General features: G+C 39.7%; 1 protein-coding gene across 1 annotated transcript in view; it reads left to right on the plus strand.

The window, feature by feature from the left end:
• The first annotated feature begins 257 nt into the window (after positions 1-257).
• The window catches only part of fat3a (FAT atypical cadherin 3a), a 97,072-nt gene continuing 77,589 nt past the window's right edge, over positions 258-19,740 (plus strand). The window contains exon 1 of the mRNA XM_052109881.1: positions 258-3,579. Within this exon, the coding sequence (XP_051965841.1) occupies positions 258-3,579 (3,322 nt within the window). The remainder of the gene's footprint in view (positions 3,580-19,740) is intronic.

Consider the following 19,740-nt stretch of genomic DNA (forward strand, 5'->3'; position numbering starts at 1 on the left):
GATATACAGTATATGTATATGTAATATGTGCATATTTGTGAATGTTGGAATGTGCAGTTGGAATATTGAAAGCATATTAATGAAGAAAGAAAATAACAAGTAGATTTTTGTTTGTGTGTTTACAAAATGTTTTAATATCATATGAATGTTGACATCAGTGATACTCATTTTGTAGATTGACCCTACTGTCATCATCCATTGTGACTAACGTATTTCTTTTTCTCTCTGTCTCTTTCCAGGATGGGTTTGGTGATGGAATGGCAGTGAGCATGGCCGTTTGGGCAGGCGTGTGGGCCATTCTTATACGATTTGCCCTCTTGCTGTTCTGCTTTCCGCCTCCAGGCCACTGCCAAGGTGACAGGCCCCGCCTACAGTTCACCCAGACACTGTACCATGCATCGGTCTACGAGAATTCAGCCGCCCGCACCTACGCAGCCAGCCAGGTGCGCATGGGCGTTCCTCTCCAGCAACACTCATGGGAGGTGAGGTATCGCATCACATCTGGGGACGAGGAGGGATTCTTCAAGGCTGAGGAATATACTCTGGGTGATTTCTGTTTCCTGAGGATACGAACCAAAGGGGGAAATGCTGCCATCTTGAATCGTGAGGTTCAGGATAACTACATGTTGACAGTGAAAGCTTCCATAAAGGGTGATACACTAGAGGCTTGGACTAAAGTTAGTGTGCAAGTCTTGGATATGAATGACCTTCGGCCCCTTTTCTCCCCTACCACGTATTCGGTTACCATTGCAGAAAGCACACCCCTACGCTCCAGCGTAGCCCAAGTTACTGCCACAGATGCCGACATCGGTTCAAATGGAGAGTTTTATTACTTTTTTAAGGAACGAATGGAGCTATTCGCTGTCCACCCAACTAGTGGAGTCGTTACACTCAGTGGAAAACTAGACACTGATACTCAGAGCCGCTATGATCTGGAGATCCAAGCTATGGACAGGGGAATGAAGCTTTATGGGAATAATGGTGTAAGCAGTACAGCCAAACTCTTTGTTCATGTAGAACGTATTAATGAGCATACACCTACATTGAGTGTTGTGACATTAGCACCTGTATGGGCTGAGAAGTCCCCTGTCATTGCCGTGATCACCGTAGAGGATGCTGATAAAGGTGTAAATGGAGAGATTGAGACAGTGAGCATTGTGGCTGGAGACCTTCTCGAGCTCTTTAGCATTGAAAGGACAGAGATGCAAAGTGAGGAAATCATTGAGGAGGAAAGAAGTCGTGATGGATCGAATGAGTTTGTCCTTCGTGCAACAGAGCGGTTAGACTGGGAAAGCTATCCACTTGGACTGAACCTCACCTTACAGGCTCGAGATCATGGAATGCCGCAGAAGTTCTCCGCTGTGCATGTAGTGCATTTAAAACCATCACGACCAGCGCCTGCGGAGGTCAGATTTCAGAAGGATGAATACGAGGTCCTCTTGAGCGAGGTTGCCCCACCAGGGACGGTTGTAGAGGCCGTGAAACTCCAACCAGAGCCTGATGATGCCGAGTACATCCTTACACCTTCTGCAGATTCTATATTCTTTAGTATCAACACCATGACGGGGGTTATTAGCATAGCACGTTGGCTCACCCAACTCACACAGGAAGTATTTGAACTGGAGGTCTTGGAAGTAGACAGCAACCTTAGGGTCAAGGTTAGGGTTGTTCTTGAGGACGCCAATGACAATGCACCTTCATTTGCTCAACAGTCTTACGAGGTATTTGTTAATGAAAGCGTTGCCATAGGCACAACTATTGTTTTTGTGACAGCTTCTGATGGTGACCATGGTGAAAACGGGTACATCACATACAGCATGGCAAGCTTGACACTGTTACCCTTTAGCGTGCAACAGTTCACTGGTGCAGTCACTACGACACAGGAACTGGACTTTGAGTCGTCTCCTGAGAGTTTCAGTTTTGTGGTTCGTGCTTCCGATTGGGGATCCCCTTACAGGCGTGAAAGTGAAGTCAACATCACTGTGCACCTAGAGAACGTTAATGATAACAAGCCCCTATTTGAGAAAGTAGCATGTGTTGGTGTGATCTCTCGAGACCTTCCGGTAGGTGAGGTCATCACCACCATGTCTGCTATAGACATTGACGAGCTCGAACTGGTCAAGTACAAGATTCTCTCAGGGAATGAACGAGGGTACTTTGATTTAAATCCCGATTCTGGGGTCATGACCTTGCAACGCTCCTTCACCACGGTGGCACCCAAAAACTCGTTCAGTCTAAAAATTATTGCCACAGATGGGGAATATTTCTCTGATCCCATGTTTGTGAACATATCTGTAGTACAAGGGAAGTCACCTCCCAAGAGCTTTAGTTGTACTGAGACAAAAGTAGCCCAACGGCTGGCTGAGAAGCTTCTAAAGAAAGCCAAAGCTAACAGTAAACCCAAAATAGAGGAAGGCTTTATCGACCTGTTCTCTGTGAATCGTCAGATGCCACAGTTTGACAAATCCTTCCCAACGGACATCACTGTGCGTGAGGATGTAGAAGTTGGCACAAGTGTGTTTCAGGTGAAAGCATACGATGGTGACACAGGATTCAATGGACAGCTGCTGCACGCCATAGCTGATGGCAACAAAGACAGCTGTTTTACCATTGGGATCCTCAATGGCATAATAAGTGTCTTCCTTCCACTAGACCGTGAAAGGACTGACAGATACCTTCTTAACATCACACTGTATGATTTAGGCCAGCCACAAAGATCCACCTGGCGGCTTCTAACATTTTACATAGCAGATGCAAATGACAACGTACCACAATTTCTTCAAGATGGTGGCTACCAGGCCCGCATCCCAGAGAACACCCCAATCGGTACAGAGGTGATCCAAGTTGAAGCTACTGATAAAGATCAAGGTCTCAATGGTGAGATCCAGTATTCCCTACTCACCAGCACATCACAGTTTGGGATTAACAGCTCCAATGGAATTGTGTATGTCGCAGGTCAACTGGACCGTGAATTTGTTCCATCCTTCATATTAAAGGTGGAAGCACGAGACAAGGCAGACAGAGCAGCCCAGCAATTTTCAGTAACAACTCTACGGATTTCACTGGAGGATGTCAACGACTGTCCACCTGCATTTATACCAAATGTAGTAAGTGCCCGTGCACTTGAAGACCTCCCAGTGGGCACTGTCATTGCATGGTTGGACACTCAAGACCCTGACCTTGGACTTGGTGGGCAGGTGCGGTACTCGATCGCGAATGACTACGAAGGCCGTTTCGAAGTGGACAAGACTAGTGGTGCCATTCGTCTAACTAAGGAACTGGATTACGAAACTCAACAGTTCTTCAACCTAACAGTTCGGGCAAAAGACAAAGGTCGACCTGTATCGCTTCTGTCAGTTAGCTTTGTAGAACTTGAGGTGGTTGATGTAAACGAAAACCTCTATGCACCGTATTTCTCAAATTTCGCCATGAATGGATCTGTAAAGGAAAGTTCTCGCATTGGCACCACTGTGCTGCAGGTGTCGGCACGGGATGATGACACGGGCAGGGATGGCGAGGTGCAGTATTCCATACGTGACGGCAACGGTCTTGGGAGATTCACCATCGATGAGGAGACAGGTATGTTAATTGTATTATAAGATTGATGCATTGCACTCAAAAAACAAACATTTTCACAAGTACCTTTGTCTTGTTTTCCAGTAAAATGATTTGAATGTCCTTGAAATAAGATAAACTAGATGTGTAAAGTTTGTTAAATTAACTTTGATATTGGCTTGAAAAAGCCTGGCCTGAAGGAAATCTGCCACAAGACAAAAAAAATGCACATTCAAGATAGATTATCAGTAAACAAATCTAAATATCTTTGCTTATCAGGCAAATGTGTCTTGTTGAAGGATATTTCTATATTTGTATTCAAAAATAACACAGAGACTTTTTAAGACTATGATTTTTGCAGTGTGAAAGTTATATTGTTTCATTTCATTATGCTTAAGTCTTGTAAAGTCAAAAGTACTGCCAATTTTGTTGAACATCTTGTGGCTTGCTTATACAGTTAGCTGTTTTCCATTCAACGTTAAGTATAGGGCTATGGTTATAAGGTTTTTGTAAATTAATCAGTGCGAGAATGACTGGCTTATTTGTGGTGCATTATGTAGCTTGTACTACCTTGTGTAGTCACTGAATATTGAATAGGACTTGATAAACGGTATATGTAGCCTATAAGGTGACACTAAGACGGAAAGGGAAAAAACTCCACTGCAATATAAGTCACTCACAGGGACTTCCTAGGACACATACAAGAGTGAATGGGCTTTGGTGGTGTGTCTATCACCTCACTCCAGTTAAACACTGCATTGGCCTACATTTTATTTAGGTCGAGTTTTGACAGTTGAGGTGGAGAGGGAACGGTTGAAATACGAATGAAATTTTGATAGCATGATGGTTTATCTTTCCTACACTGCATTCAAGTAACATCATTTTTGCCTGGTTTTCTGTTTGTTAGAAATGTGGGTACTTATGGAGGTGTATCAGTGGGTAATGATTTCTACATTTGTGTGTACGTGTTGAAGTGTGTGTGTGTGTGTGTGTGTGTGTGTGTGTGTGTGTGTGTGTGTGTGTGTGTGTGTGTGCCAAGCCTCTGTCTAGTGGACTGAATTACCTCACAAAGCTCTTTTTTACATTTATTGCACTTGTCATGTCATTCTGTCTGACCCAGACACTTAGCTTTAACCCCCATCTGCCCGTGTTCTCTCACACCTTGTCATTCTCTCTTTCCCTTTGACAATATGTTTTCTTTTAGTGAAACTGATATTGTTATGGTGAGGGATTTGAACAAACCCTTAAGCTTAAAGAAACAGTGGCAGATAGAAAAGTGCTCAAGAATTTTTTTATTTATTTTTTACTGCTCGTAGCACTGAAATTATACACTGCAGATTCAAGGTTTTATTTTAGTGTTGACTTGAGTAGCGTTGGTCTTTTGTTGGTTTGATTTAAGGTGGATAGCAATATTTAAAGGCATATTTCATCCAAAAATGAGAATTCTCTCATCATTTACTCACCCTCATGCCATCCCATATGTGTATCTTTTGTGTAAGATTTTTAGAACAATATCTCAGCTCTTTTGGTCCATACAATGCAAGTGAATGGTGGCCAGACCTTTGAAGCTCCAAAAATGAAATAAAGGCAGCATTAAGGAAATCCAAGACACCAATTGTTAAATCAATGACTTCTAAACCAATAGATCAAAACAGGAAGTGTAATCTAGCTTGAAATCACTATCACCAAGGAGACTGCTGTAAAGGTGTACAGTGAAACATTATTTACTGTACATTTTGGTCTGTTCTCACCCAAAACCAACTGGATCACTTCAGAAATCATGGATTAAACCACTGAAGTTTGATGGATTATGTTTATGCTGACTAGATCTGCTTTTTGGAGCTTCAAAGTTCTGACCATTCACTTGCATTGTATGGACCTACAGAGCTGAGATATTCTCCTATATATCTTTGTTTGTGTTCTACAGAAGCAATAAACTTCCCATCTTAGATGACACGAGGGTGAGTCAATTATTTGGGTGAAACCTTTAAGGTTTATATGGCAAACATTGACATTTTTCCACACGGCTCTGATGAAGTATGTGTGAATGTATGTGAATAAAATAATCATGTGACCTAAAAGAAAGTCAGGCAGTTGGATGATAGAGGTGTTTGGTGAGTGTGTGTTTTATAGTTGTGGATGAGGATGACAAGATTCGTAACCGAAAGATTTGTGTGTGAACCGAAAGAATGAGGGAAAAGAAAAGAATGAAAGAGTTTGGGGTTCAAAGGCCAGAGTGGTGTGTATGTTTTTGTGTGTCTGCTCATGGCCAGGCTGCCTGAAAATGATCTAGAGGTTTGGAAACGACCCTCAAATGTCCCGTGGACTTTCCCCTCTCCTTGGAATGAGGGAATCAGAAAATGTGAAAATGAGTGAAAGCCATGAATATCTGTCCGTTCCGATTAAGAGTGAAACGAGAGGGTATACTGTGGCCTTTTAATAGGGCACAAATCAAAGCACATACAAACACTAAGCAACATGTCTTTATCTCCAACTCTGTACTACCATATTATATTAAGAAATGTTTCATGTTGGGGTTTTTGAGATTTATGTCTTTGAAGAAAGTGTATCAATGGCTGTTGAGAGTCAATTGTGAGTCTTTGAGAACATCACACCTCAGTTTGAGCTGCCCAACACAGCAATATTGGCTCCACCAAAGCCATTATATAGATAAAAGTCTATATTGCAGTCTCTGTTTTGTGCTAGTGGCACAGAAATTACACACTGCAGCTTAAAGGTTTTATACAAGGGTTTTTATTTTAGGTATAAAGGAAGATTTGAGGGCTAGACATCAAACATTTTCATTTGATGGGGTCAATGATAGACTGTATCTATGGTTGCTACCATACCTTTGTTTCTCTACACCTCTTTGTCGGTTTCTCTCTCTCTTACATGCTCACACATATATAAGGGAATGTTTCCTCCAAATGCATGCTAACACACACATACTGCCCAAGGGTAGTCTATCTTCAGGGTTCAAAGGTTAGGGACCCAGTGTCAAAGGTCATCTACTCTGTCACTCTCCTGTCAATATTACAATGAAGAGTCTATCCAACTTTTTGCATACAGCTGTTTCGCTGTGTGTATACAGTATGTGTGTGTGTGACTAAACTTTTGACGAAAAGAATGAGGACACTACGGAGACGCAGCTAGAGGTGTGAGAACACAAATGGCAGTTTGCATGTTGTACTCTGCATGACATAATTGCATGTTTGTAAATACACTACACACTCAAGCACACACATTTTGCAGTTGTACTAGCAGGCGGGTGAATTTATTGCCCTTGTTGGATGTGTCCTGGCATTCGCCATAAATCACCCTAGGACCTCGCAACACTCTACAGGCGCAATTACAGCTTAAAGAGCACACACACGTACACACACACAAGCAGATTGGAAGGACACGCTTCACACGTGTGTTTGTACGTGCAATCACAAACTTAGGAAGCAATTCTACTAACACACAAAAGCAGACTCAATCTGGAACTGAAAGCGCGCATACACATTCTTACCAGTGTTGTTTTTATTGACTGAAACTCAAATGAAAACTAAATGAAAATGTTGTTTACTGAAATCTATCTATCTATCTGTCTATCTATCTATCTGTCTGTCTGTCTGTCTGTCTGTCTGTTGTTCTTTTGTTCTATCTGTCAGTCGATCTGTCTATATCTACAAAAGAACTGTCTGTCTGTCTGTCTTTCTGTCTGTCATTCTATCGATCAGTCAGTCTGCCTGACGTTCTTTTGTTCTCTCAGTCTGTCTGTCTTTTGTTCTGTCTGCCTGTCTGTCTGTCTGTCTATCTATCTACTTTATCAATGAGTGCTGCCTATTTAACACATTAAATCGGTGTGATTAATTAGCGCAACTTATGATTAAAAAATTAATGCAATTAATCATGTCCCCGCACCATAATAAGGAATATTCTGTCCATCAGAGCAATTCAAGTTTGAAGTACCACCTGTTTTCATGTGATTAATTTGATTAAAAGTTATAATCGATTGACAGCCCTACTATCCATCCACCCATCCATTTATCCATCCATCCATCCATCAATCCACCCATCCATTTATCCATCCAATTATCCATCCATCCACCTATCCATTTATCCATTCATCCATCCACCCATCCATTTATCCATCATCCACCTATCCACCCATCCATTTATCCATCCATCCATTTATCCATCATCCACCTATCCACCCATCCATTTATCCATCCATCCATTTATCCATCCATCCATTTATCCACCCATCCATTTATCCATCCAATTATCCATCCATCCACCTATCCATTTATCCATCATCCACCTATCCACCCATCCATTTATCCATCATCCACCTATCCACCCATCCATTTATCCATCCATCCATTTATCCACCCATCCATTTATCCATCCATCCATCCACCCATCCATTTATCCATCCAATTATCCATCCATCCACCTATCCATTTATCCATTCATCCATCCACCCATCAATTTATCCATCCATCCACCTATCTACCCATCCACCTATCCACCCATCCATTTATCCATCCATCCATTTATCCATCCATCCATCCATCCACCCACCCACCCATCCACCCATCAATTTATCCATCCATCATCCATCCATCCATCCATCCACCCATCCATTTATCCATCCACCCATCCATTTATCAATCCATCCATCCACCCATCCATTTATCCATCCAACATCCATCCATCCATCCACCCATCCATTTATCCATCCATCCATCCATTTATCCATCCATCCATCCATCCATCCATCCATTTATCCATCCATCCATCTACCCATCCATTTAGCCATCCACCCATCCATTTATCAATCCATCCATCCACCCATCCATTTATCCATTTATCCATCCATCCATCCATCCATCCATCCATCCATCCCCTTCTAATAAAACAAAACATAATGTAAAACTACTTTAACTGAAATTGAAAACTGTGTTTTTTCATTGGTGCCTGGAAGCATATATAGTTTACGGAGCACAAACAGTGGGTCAAGGCTTCTCAATTGAACACAGAGCATAAAAAATTTCAAACACAACGTGTCAAGAAAATCCCACGCTCATTATACCCGTGGCTAAACAGACGCTTTTTATCTGCTAGGACTCACAGTTTACTAATTGCACTGACCGTCCCTGTGGAGCATCCTGGGTTAAGTGCTTGCTCACTGTTGAAAGAGCTCCAGCTTCCCGTAAGATGCCCAGATCCTTTACTATTAGCCTACTCATGTACTCCAGTCAGTGTTGTAATTAAAGGAATATTCTAGGTTATTTACAACATAAAGGCAACATCAAAACTGACCCTTTTTACTCTCTTAATTCAAGTTCCCCAGTCGTATTAATGTTTTTCTTTATAGACTTTTGTCAAAATGTTGTAACTATCTCTACCTCTCAAACATTTTTCCTTTTCAGCTGATATCAACAAGCTCTCTATGCACTTATTTTTCAAGCACCAATCTCTCTCATTTCTTAAGTAAAAAACAAAACAAAAAAAATTATGTTTAAAAGGAATGTTTAGCAGGCAACCTGAATGGGTTTTTAATGTATTTTATAGTTTAGTTTAAAGCACTTATAGCACAATTGCAAATATAAACATAATAATAATAATAATAATAGTAAGTAAACCATGACCTATAGATAGTGGAACACAATCTCATACATTTAGCCATACAACTCAAATAATTTGATGTTCCAAGATATTTTCAGAGTTTGGACATAAACTTTATTACCACCTGCTGGTGGAATCTCCAAACTGCAAATGTAGGAACTAAGTTAGGACTTAGAAGTGCTATTAAATCATCTTAGCACAATGACCTATTTCTCAGGAAAATAGCAAATTGTGCTTTATGTCACTTCAATAACATACAACACACCCACAGTTTGCGCGCATACACCCACAGATAGTGCATACACCCACAGATAGCAAATACACTCCCTCCAATGCCACTTTCGTTTTGCACTGGCATGAAAATTACACCTTTGCACGCTCACAAACATTTTGTAAGACGTAGAGCATGGTCATTGTGCGTTGCGATGTGCATTGCACACTCACGAAAATAGAGCCCATAGCCTTTTTGCAATGCTGCCCACTTGCCTGCTAAGATTCCATTGTAAGTTTATTTACGGTAAATGTTCGGTTTAATGTTCTTTAATACATAGTTGTAACTATAATCTGGGTTTATCAACAGTTCAACATAGGTTGGAAATAACCCATAATATACTATATTTAAGTTAATAAATTCAGATTCTCCATCAGATGTTGTCATAATGTTAATGACGTTCCCATTGGACCATGTAAAGTCAATCTGTTTTTGTTCCTTCTGAAACGTTCAACACCATGTTTTTCTAAATGCATTTTCAATGGATTATTGTCCTCAGAATGACTCAGAATGTCCGTTGGTGTTCCATAGTCACATATTTTGGTATTAGCGAAACAGAACCTGGAAAATTATGAAGTCACCACACAATAAGTTCAGTTGCTATAATCAAGGAGTTTGATTGACTGGGTAAAGCTATGTGTTTACTCTGTTGTGTTATCCTTTGGGCTGGAGTTAGAAACCCAGACTGAGCGTAATTACAGGCTACAAGCAATATTCATGTTTAATGCAGGATAGAAATTATTGTGTTCCAATACCTTATGAGCTGCCTACCTAAAAATAATTTTTGGGCATTGTTGTTGCTTTCAAATATTAGGTTTTATTTTTTGACCATACCTGTTATGGCCAAAAATGCTGTCTAGTTCAAAGGGTCAAGGTTTGGCCATTTAGCATGGTCCAGTTAACCCCTGTTAGATATTTTAACTACACCATTTGTCTTTCTCCATTGATGGCCATTGAAATGTATTTTATTTGTTTTGCAAGTGATATATAAATTGTCAATACTTCATTATATTCTAGTAGATATTTTGCCAGTGACAGATTTAGAAGGCTCTTAAAGTGTGAAACAAAAACAATGTGTGCTGCCTTTGATGTCACTCAGGATAGCTCAGGATATTCACTATTGAAGGGTTTGGGACTGTTCACGATCTTGTGATACCATCGATATGAATGGAAATGCTAATGGATCTTTTTAGGTATTATAGACCTCCTTGGTTCAAATGTGGCCATGATGCTCAGAAACGCTGTCTAGGTTTTCAGCAGTTAGGCCGTTCACCAGGTTTTGAAACACAGCCAATCTTCTATCTGCCAGTCAAAGTCTTCAATCAAGAGCACGTCAAGTCACATCCAAACAAACACTTTACTGACAGCTACGTAAACATTACACAGAACATCTTCATACACCTGTCCCTGCTGGTTTTACCTTGATTCCCCCAGTCCCTCTCTCTCTCTCTCTCTCTCTCTCTCTCTCTCTCTCTCTCTCTCTCTCTCTCTCTCTCTCTCTCTCTCTCTCTCTCTCTCTCTCTCTCTCTCTCTCTCTCTCTCTCTCTCTCTCTCAGAGGTTTACTGTAATGGTCACGTAACCTGATGTGATATGATTAAATTCTGTCTTCTGCCCTGTATAACCCCGCAAGGCCTCTGGGCCTAAATATAGTCGCACAATAACAGAGAAAGTGGATGAGCACACCGAATTGACAGACACAATAAAGCCTTTCTCTGTGCTTTGTCCTTTCTCTTCTCTTTTTCTGTTCATTCTGTCTGTCCTTCTCTTTCTCTCTCTTGTGTTCTCTTCGTTTTTTGGAACTTGCGTAGGAGTTTCTGGGATTTCTTTACTGCAGTACCACAAACACAAGAGATGTGTCTTGCGTATGCAGAATGATACCCACACACACACATCATTTTTTTGCACACTCTAAAAACAAGTCCACTTGCATTGCAGACACTCTGAAAGAGATCAGTTGGTCTCCAAGCTGGTCTTGTTTTCTAACTTTCAGAGGGGTCTGAGGCACTTACAGTTGAAGTCAGAAGTTTACATACAAGTCATTAAAACTCGTTTTTTAACCACTCCACAGATTTAATATTAGCAAACTAGAGTTTTGGTAAGTCATTTAGTACATCTACTTTATGCATGACTTAACACATTTTTCCAACAATTGTTTACAGACAGATTGTTTCACTTTTAATAGACTATATCTCAATTCCAGTGGGTCAGAAGTTTACATACACCAAGTTAACTGTGCCTTCCAGCACTTTGGAAAATTCCAAAAAATGATGTCAAGCCTTTAAACAATTAGACAATTAGTTTCTGATATGAGGTGTACCTGTGGATGTATTTTAAGGTTTCTTTCAAACTCAGTGCCTCTTTGCTTGACATAATGGGAAAATCAAAAGACATCAGCCAAGTCTCATTCTTGGGAGCAATTTCCAAATGCCTGAAGGTACCACTTCTTCTGTACAAACAATATTACTCAAGTATAAACACCATGTGACCACGCAGCCATCATACTGCTCAGGAAGGAGACACATTCGGTCTCCTAGAGAACAACATAGTTTGGTGCGAAAAGTGCAAAACAATCCTAGAACAGCAGCAAAGGACCTTGTAAAGATGCTGGAGGAAACAGGTAGTCAAGTATCTATATCCACAGTAACACAAGTCCTATATCGAAATAACCTGAAAGGCTGCTCTGCAAGGAAGAAGCCACTGCTCCATAACTGCAATCAAAAAGCCAGACTACAGTTTGCACATGGGGACAAAAATCTTACTTTTTGGAGAAATGTCCTCTGCTCTGATGAAACAAAACACTGGTGTATTTCACAAAATAGATGGCATCACGAAGAAGGAAAATTTTGTGGATATGTTGAAGCAACATCTCAAGACATCAGCCATGAAGATAAAGCAAGGTCGCAAATGGGTCTTCCAAACGGACAATGACCCCAAGCATACCTCCAAAGTTGTGGCAAAATGGCCTAAGGACAAAGTCAAGGTATTGGAGTGGCCATCACAAAGCCCTGACCTCAATCCAAAAGAAAGAACTAAAAAAGCTTGTGCAAGCAAGGACGCCTACAAACCTCACTTCAGTTGTGTCATGAGGAATGGGCCAAAATTCCAGCAACTTATTGTGAGAAGCTTGTGGAAGGCTACCCAAAACATTTGACCCAAGTTAAACAATTTAAAGGCAATGCTACCAAATACTAACAAAGTGTATGTAAACTTCAGACCCACTGAGAATGTGATGAAAGAAATAAAAGCTGAAATAAATAATTATCTCCACTATTATTATGACATTTCACATTCTTAAAATAAAGTAGTGATCCTAAATGACCTAAGACAGAATATGTTTTCTACGATTAAATGTCATGAATGGTGAAAAACTGAGTTTATATGTATTTGTCTAAGGTGTATGTAAACTTCTGACTTCAACTGTATTACCTGATCAGACCAGCTGAAGACTAGCTTGGCCAAGCTAAGAAACTAACTTAAACCAGCTAAGAACAGTAAACCACCTTAGGCTAATTAAGCTGTTTGTTTTTCAGTCCAGAAAGTCTTTCTTTTCACCTGTTACTATATTGTGTATGTTAGCATGACTGAAATGCTATATTGACCAATTGTTAAGGATGGGTAAAAAATAGATTCCCAATTAATAACGATCTTCATTTGAATGATCCTTATACAGATTTTTCACAAAATACGTGTCTAAAGTCCATAAATATGCTTATTTTGGTCAGGCACTGATTGAGTAAAGGTTTGCAAGTATAAAACCACAGACAGACTTGATAGCAAGTGCTTAGAAGTCTGAGCTGTCATTGTGGCAAAGCAGAGATATTGAGAATGCCATATAATGTTGAATAAAATCTAAATAGAAGCCTTTTATTTCGTGAGAGCTGTACAGCAAGTGAGCGTGCATTGGTGCAATTACCACACAAAAAAGCACTTTTGGAAGGCGTGTCCAACATATTTGCACTTGTAGGTATCTGCGCAATTGTTCTTTGTAAATCACCTGCAATACACCCACAACATGCATACACAATTTGATAGATTGCACAATCAAATTAGTTTGGGATCTTTGTTAGGGCCTTTATGTAAATGCATGTGTTATGAACGTAAACAGTAAGGCAAAAAAGCAGATTTGTATCAAAATGCCAGACTAGATCAGAGTCTAATCAAATTAGGAAATCTATATCACTAACCAGACCTACCAATCAGCATCCAAGACCTAAACTTTCCAATATTTTATATGCATTGTATTTGTGTATGAAGATCTGGTAAAGATCTTAAAAAGATCATATTCAGGTACATTCTAAATCATAAATGTTGGGAATTCATCACCTGAATATCGAACGCTCCAAACCTTTCTTCCAGCTTTCTAATAACACTTCTAATGGATGTTTCGGCAATGTATGAGTGCTATCAGGGCATAAACACCTCTGAAACACAGATATACACTCCTGAAGTCTCTGTCATGCTCAGGAAACTGTGGCTAATAATTTTCATGTTTCCCTATAGTACAGAAGCAGCTTGCCTTCACATCGTGAGTACATGGGCGCTCCTCTGAGAATATGTCTTCTGATGTCACTTAATAGAAATAGTAGCAGTAGTGGCCCACAAACACTCATGAAATCAACCAGAAATCAACTTTAGCATTTTTTGGGAATTCCCGTATTGCAATTCTAGGTTTCTGTGGTTTGAATGTACTATAGAAATAGGTCTGATTTAAGATTTTCTCCTCAATGTTCTGCACAGCACAAATGGTCTTGAACATATATGAGTTACCTTTTGAAGATGAATGTTTTTGAGATAGAGTGGAGACACTCTAGAATGGCAAGCGAGCTGACTTCATTGCTGACCTAATATCTTTCCTTTCTCCATTTCGTTCTCTATGGTAAGTGATTTTGTTCATATTACAGAGAATCTCAGACCTTTATGGAGTTCATAGAAAGATCTGAAATAGCAGCCAGACTTTCAAAGTGTAGAAGAAATTGCCAGTGATTTTTAGAAGAACCAATGATGTGTTGAGCCAGTCAGAGGGTTACTTTTTCCTTTTTGCTGGCATTTTTATAAGAAAAGTCAGGGTTGTAACCACCAGAGATGATCCTCATCCCCAATATTCAGATTAGTGGTCGACAATTTTTCAAATAACCTATCAATGCTTAAAATAAATCCCAATTATGCCAAAAGTGAGAAAATATTATTTAATTGTGTTTATGTAGGACAAGGACTAAAAACGAAAACCAAAAATTACATTAGTTTTTCTTGAAAATGGGAACAAAATCCCTTTCAACTGTTCCAAAGTGAAAACGTTATTTTTAAATACTGGTAACCGGTTAATAATAGGTTAATTTTGTTCCAATAATTTGTTCATTAAACCAAAGACTGAAGGGTTTTTGACAGTACACTTTCGAAATTTCACCATTTCCTGTCGCCTGAAGAAAATTAGGCTTAAGCTGCGTACACAGTTTTGTCGCTGCAGGTTGCCAGTGGCTGGCGGTGAAGTCGCTAGTCGGTGTTCCCACTACTGGTTGCCTAGTAACGTTTATAAATGACATTCACAGATTTCATTCCATTGCTGTTGACAGCAAATCGCTTTTCTTGGCACTAAAAACAAACATTTTGGAGGGAAAAGACTAAATATAAATGGAATCAGTACATAAAATGCTTTATATCAAAGATGAATGAGAAACCCAGCCATAGCGGCTGTTTATCTGCGGCGAAAACGCAAACGGCGGTCTGTCTGGGTCCACAAAACCATTAAATCTTGGAGTCAGCACGGCGAGTACCACGGGCTGGACATGCCCACATCTAGTCGCCAGCGGTCGCGACAGCTCGTGTCGCCGGAAGTCACTGTGCTCTCATTGAAAATGAATGGGATGGTGTCGCTGCCTCGCGCAATGTCGCTGGCAGTGTGTACGCAGCTTTTGGCTTCGATTCTGAAGGACACCTCTAACTTAAAATCCAGTGTTAAAAAAATTTAAAATATTATTTAGCTTGCAAAAGGTGATGTTTAGTCAAAACACGCCCATGCAGTGTGTTGTGTGCATGCAAGAGAGAGAGAAATTTAGGCTGTTAATTGAAGTTTGGTGGACAAATTAATATTTTAAATATTTTTGGGGATGTATTTAATATTATTAATACATTTATTGAAAATACATTACTTTAAGTTGTTGACTGTGTACTATACTTGTTACGAATTCTGTCCTGAAACTTACTCCACATAGGAAAACATTTAATCGCTTATTTTTGCTTATTTTGTTTTAATTCCATCACAGAATTCGAATTAAACACAATACAGAATTTGAGATTCGCTGGGAATGACACTGGAGGAAATGTCCATGTTATGTAACTGTGTTGTTGGTTTTGAGTTCTCTTGGCAATGGTGGTTCGTACACTGTTGGTGTTCTCAGTGGCAGTGACGTATGGTTTATTGCATACTGTAGGTGTTCGGCTTTTTTAGTGTGTTGTGAGGTTGTGTTTAGGAGATAATGAAGTCTGGTTTCTGTCATCACATTCTTAACAAGCTTCTTTAAAAACCACAGGAATATTTTGATATGACTGAATCTGTGAATCTTTGTCACACACACGCACACACACTCAAGCTGTTCAGACAGGGAATATGCCTCCTACGCTCGTGTCTTACACAAACTCTCTAACACGCACTGAGATAACACCTCTGACACACACACACACACACACGTGCACCATACATCCTGCTAGAGTGTTAATTGGCTTAATTTAAAATTACTTTAAACAAACTATATTTATTTAGTACATCTGTATTAACAAATTACAGATATCTAAAGTAAATTTTTCTATTAGTTGTAATTCAATCTACAAAACATCTCTGCAGAAGAAAGTCATACAGGTTTAGAACGGCATGAGGGTGAGTAAATAATGGCATATTTTTATTTTTGAGTGGGCTATCCCTTTAAGTGGCGACTGACATGCAAGAACAACTAATCACAACCAGAACTAGAACCGGAGCTTTGACATAGACGCACATAAACATTAGAAATGACAAAGAAGAATGCCACTCATGTGCCTTGTCTTGAAAGTAGCGGGATTAATGATTAAACCAAAGATTAGTCAAAAATCAAAGATTGAGAGTCAGATTACATAAGCGCACCCCAAACCCCTCATTTCCTCTCAATCTAAATGCATCGCTCTTGTTTCTTTTCCCTTTTCTCTGAGAATATTCAGGCTGATTTGTATTCCATCCTTAATGAATCTATAACAGGCATGCATATTTAATGAGCCGGCAGGGTACTGGATTATTTCACTTAGTTTCTCTATAACACACACACACACACACACAGTTACTGTAAGAAGGTGCTGCAAAAGGCAGCAGGATGTACATAATTGGGGTCTGATTAATATTTGATCACAGAGATTATTTCATTGAACAGCATTACTAGCACACATATTTACACTCTCACATACACTGTGTCTCATACCATCTGTTCGGCAGTCTTTCTTTAACTCATATCATTGTTATCTAGGTCAGACAGCAGAAACACAAGAACTGATGGAAAAGAAAAATAATCTCTCCATTTCCACACTTTATTCACTCTCTTCATATCTGCTCACTCAGCTTTAGCAGAAATATCATCTTCCAACCAGGTGGTGTGGGGGGGGTGTGGTGGACTTCTAAAACAAGGAGGCAAAGTCCACTCATTTATTTGTTACAGCTAATGGGTGTCTGACTATTATTAAGTCACCAGCTTTTGATATGAAGGAATTTAACAAGGTATATATATATATATATATATATATATATATATATATATATATATATATATATATATATCTTCTTCTGGCTGCTCCCATTTGGTGTTGCCACTGCAGATCATCTGTGATCTGCATATTTGACTTGGCACAGGTTTCACACCGGATGCCCTCCCTGACACTACCCCCAGTGGCTGGGGGACTCTCACTCAATTTTAGAATCTATTCACTTAACCTGTATGTTTTTGGACTTATGGCGGAAACCCACACAAACACAGGGAGAACATGCAAACTCCCAGAAAGGCCCAGTTGAGCCAGGACTCGAACCCGGGACCTTCTTGCTTTGAGGCGACAGTGCTAACCTTTGAGCCGCGTTCCGTATGTTACATCCATATGAAGTTACTCAGAATGGTGCCAAAAAAAAAAACCTCCAGTGAGGGGCAGTTCTGCGAATGAAAATGCCTTGTTGATGAGAGGTCAACTGAGAGTGGCCAAACTGGTTCAAACTGATAAGGTCTCCGGTAACTCAGATAACCACTCTGTACAATTGTGGTAAGAAGAATATAATATCAGTATGCTAGTCGGCACTCTTTTGGTGGCATGAGGTGGACCTACACAATATTAGGCAGACGGTTTTAATGTTGTGGCTGATCAGTGTATATATATATATATATATATATATATAGGTAAACGTCCTCGGTGTGTGCATGTGTTTCTCACTCTGTGTGTGATGTACTGTAGCTGAATAAGCTGTACTGGTTTGTGGTAAGTGGTGTGAGATGACTTTGGTTTGTTGAGGCTGGACTTTCAATCTCTGTCTCTGATTGGCTAAAGTGACATTCTATTACCTCAGAGAATAGAATACTCTCTCTCTCTCTCTCTCTCTCTCTCTCTCTCTCTCTCTCTCTCTCTCTCTCTCTCTTCCTCAGACTCTCTCTCCATCTGTCTCTTTTTTTGTCGTCTTCTCTCATTTCGACATTCCTTAGGCAGTTCTGCTGATTTTCTGAATATATTATGGGTTCTCTCACTCAACACTTAAGTATTTTATGAATTCTACAAGCTAACAGACTGAATTATTAATGTCAGACATGTATACAGACACACACACACACACTCACACACACACACACTCACACATACTCACATGTTGTGTCCCCATGTTTTATGGGGACTTTCCATAGACATAATGGTTTTTATACTGTACAAACTTTATATTCTATCCCCTAAACCTAACCCTACCCCTAAACCTAACCCTCACAGAAAACTTTCTGCATTTTACATTTTCAAAAAACATAATTTAGTATGATTTATAAGCTGTTTTCCTCATGGGGACCGACAAAATGTCCCCACAAGGTCAAAAATTTTGGGTTTTACTATCCTTATGGGGACATTTGGTCCCCACAAAGTGATAAATACACGCTCACACACACACACACACACACACACAGAGACAGACACACACACTCTCACACACACACACACACACACACTCTCACACACACACACACACACACACACACACACACACACACACACACACAGAGACAGACACACACACTCTCTCACACACACACACACACACACAGAGACAGACACACACACACACACACTCACACACACACACACACGCGCACACACACACATAGCTGAGAATGTTTTTCACTATAGCAAAGCCCCTTTGCCAGTTTCAGGTCTGGTTCTGGTTAGATTGCAAAAATGTATCATGGTAAAGAAAGTTTTAGCTTAAATCTTAAAGACGCTAAGACATGACCTTCTGTAAAGCTGCTTTGAAACAATGTGTTTTGTGAAATGTGCAATACAAATACAAATGACTTATGTTTAAATATGGGCACCATTTCAATGTTTTTCACAAAAGTCAAAATATCTGACCAAAAACATACTTGAGTAAAAGAAAAACAGTTTCCATATTTAATTGCACATAAGTATTTAAAAGTAAAAAGCAAGCGTTCCATTTTGTACTGGAAAATAACTAATTTGTTGTTTTTAAGAAAATTGGGTGGGTACACATTTTTAATGGACTTCTACATGTATTTAAAATGTATCTATTTATTTATTATAAGAGACAATATTTACATTAAAATGGCCTGCAATATTTGGTGTGACCACCTTTGCCTTCAAAACAGCACCAATTCTCCTAGTTACACCTGGACACAGTTTTTAGGATGTTCCAAGCTTCTTGGAGAATTCACCACAGTTCTTCTATTTAGGCTCAGTTGCTTCTGTGTCTTCATGTAATCTCAGACTGACCTGATGTTCGGGGGGGGGGGGCATGACATCTCTTGCAGGGCTCCCTGTTCTTCTATTCTAGTCTTTTCTAATTGCAAAAGTAATGTTTGGGAGTCTAACATTTATATTTCCTACTGACACACTAAAGCTGAAGATATAAAAAACATCTTAAGACAAATGTTTTTTGTGAGACATCTTAAGTGCCTAGTACATTGTCATAAATCATATTGTTCAATATCTTTTTATGATGTCATTGGTTGCTTAATACCAAGCTGGCACCGTTTTACTGTAGAAAATGTTTTTTTTCCCTAAAACTATGGTTACCATGGTACTTTTT

The sequence above is a fragment of the Xyrauchen texanus genome, chromosome 38 (assembly GCF_025860055.1).
Source record: "Xyrauchen texanus isolate HMW12.3.18 chromosome 38, RBS_HiC_50CHRs, whole genome shotgun sequence".
NCBI classification, from domain to species: Eukaryota; Metazoa; Chordata; class Actinopteri; order Cypriniformes; family Catostomidae; genus Xyrauchen; species Xyrauchen texanus.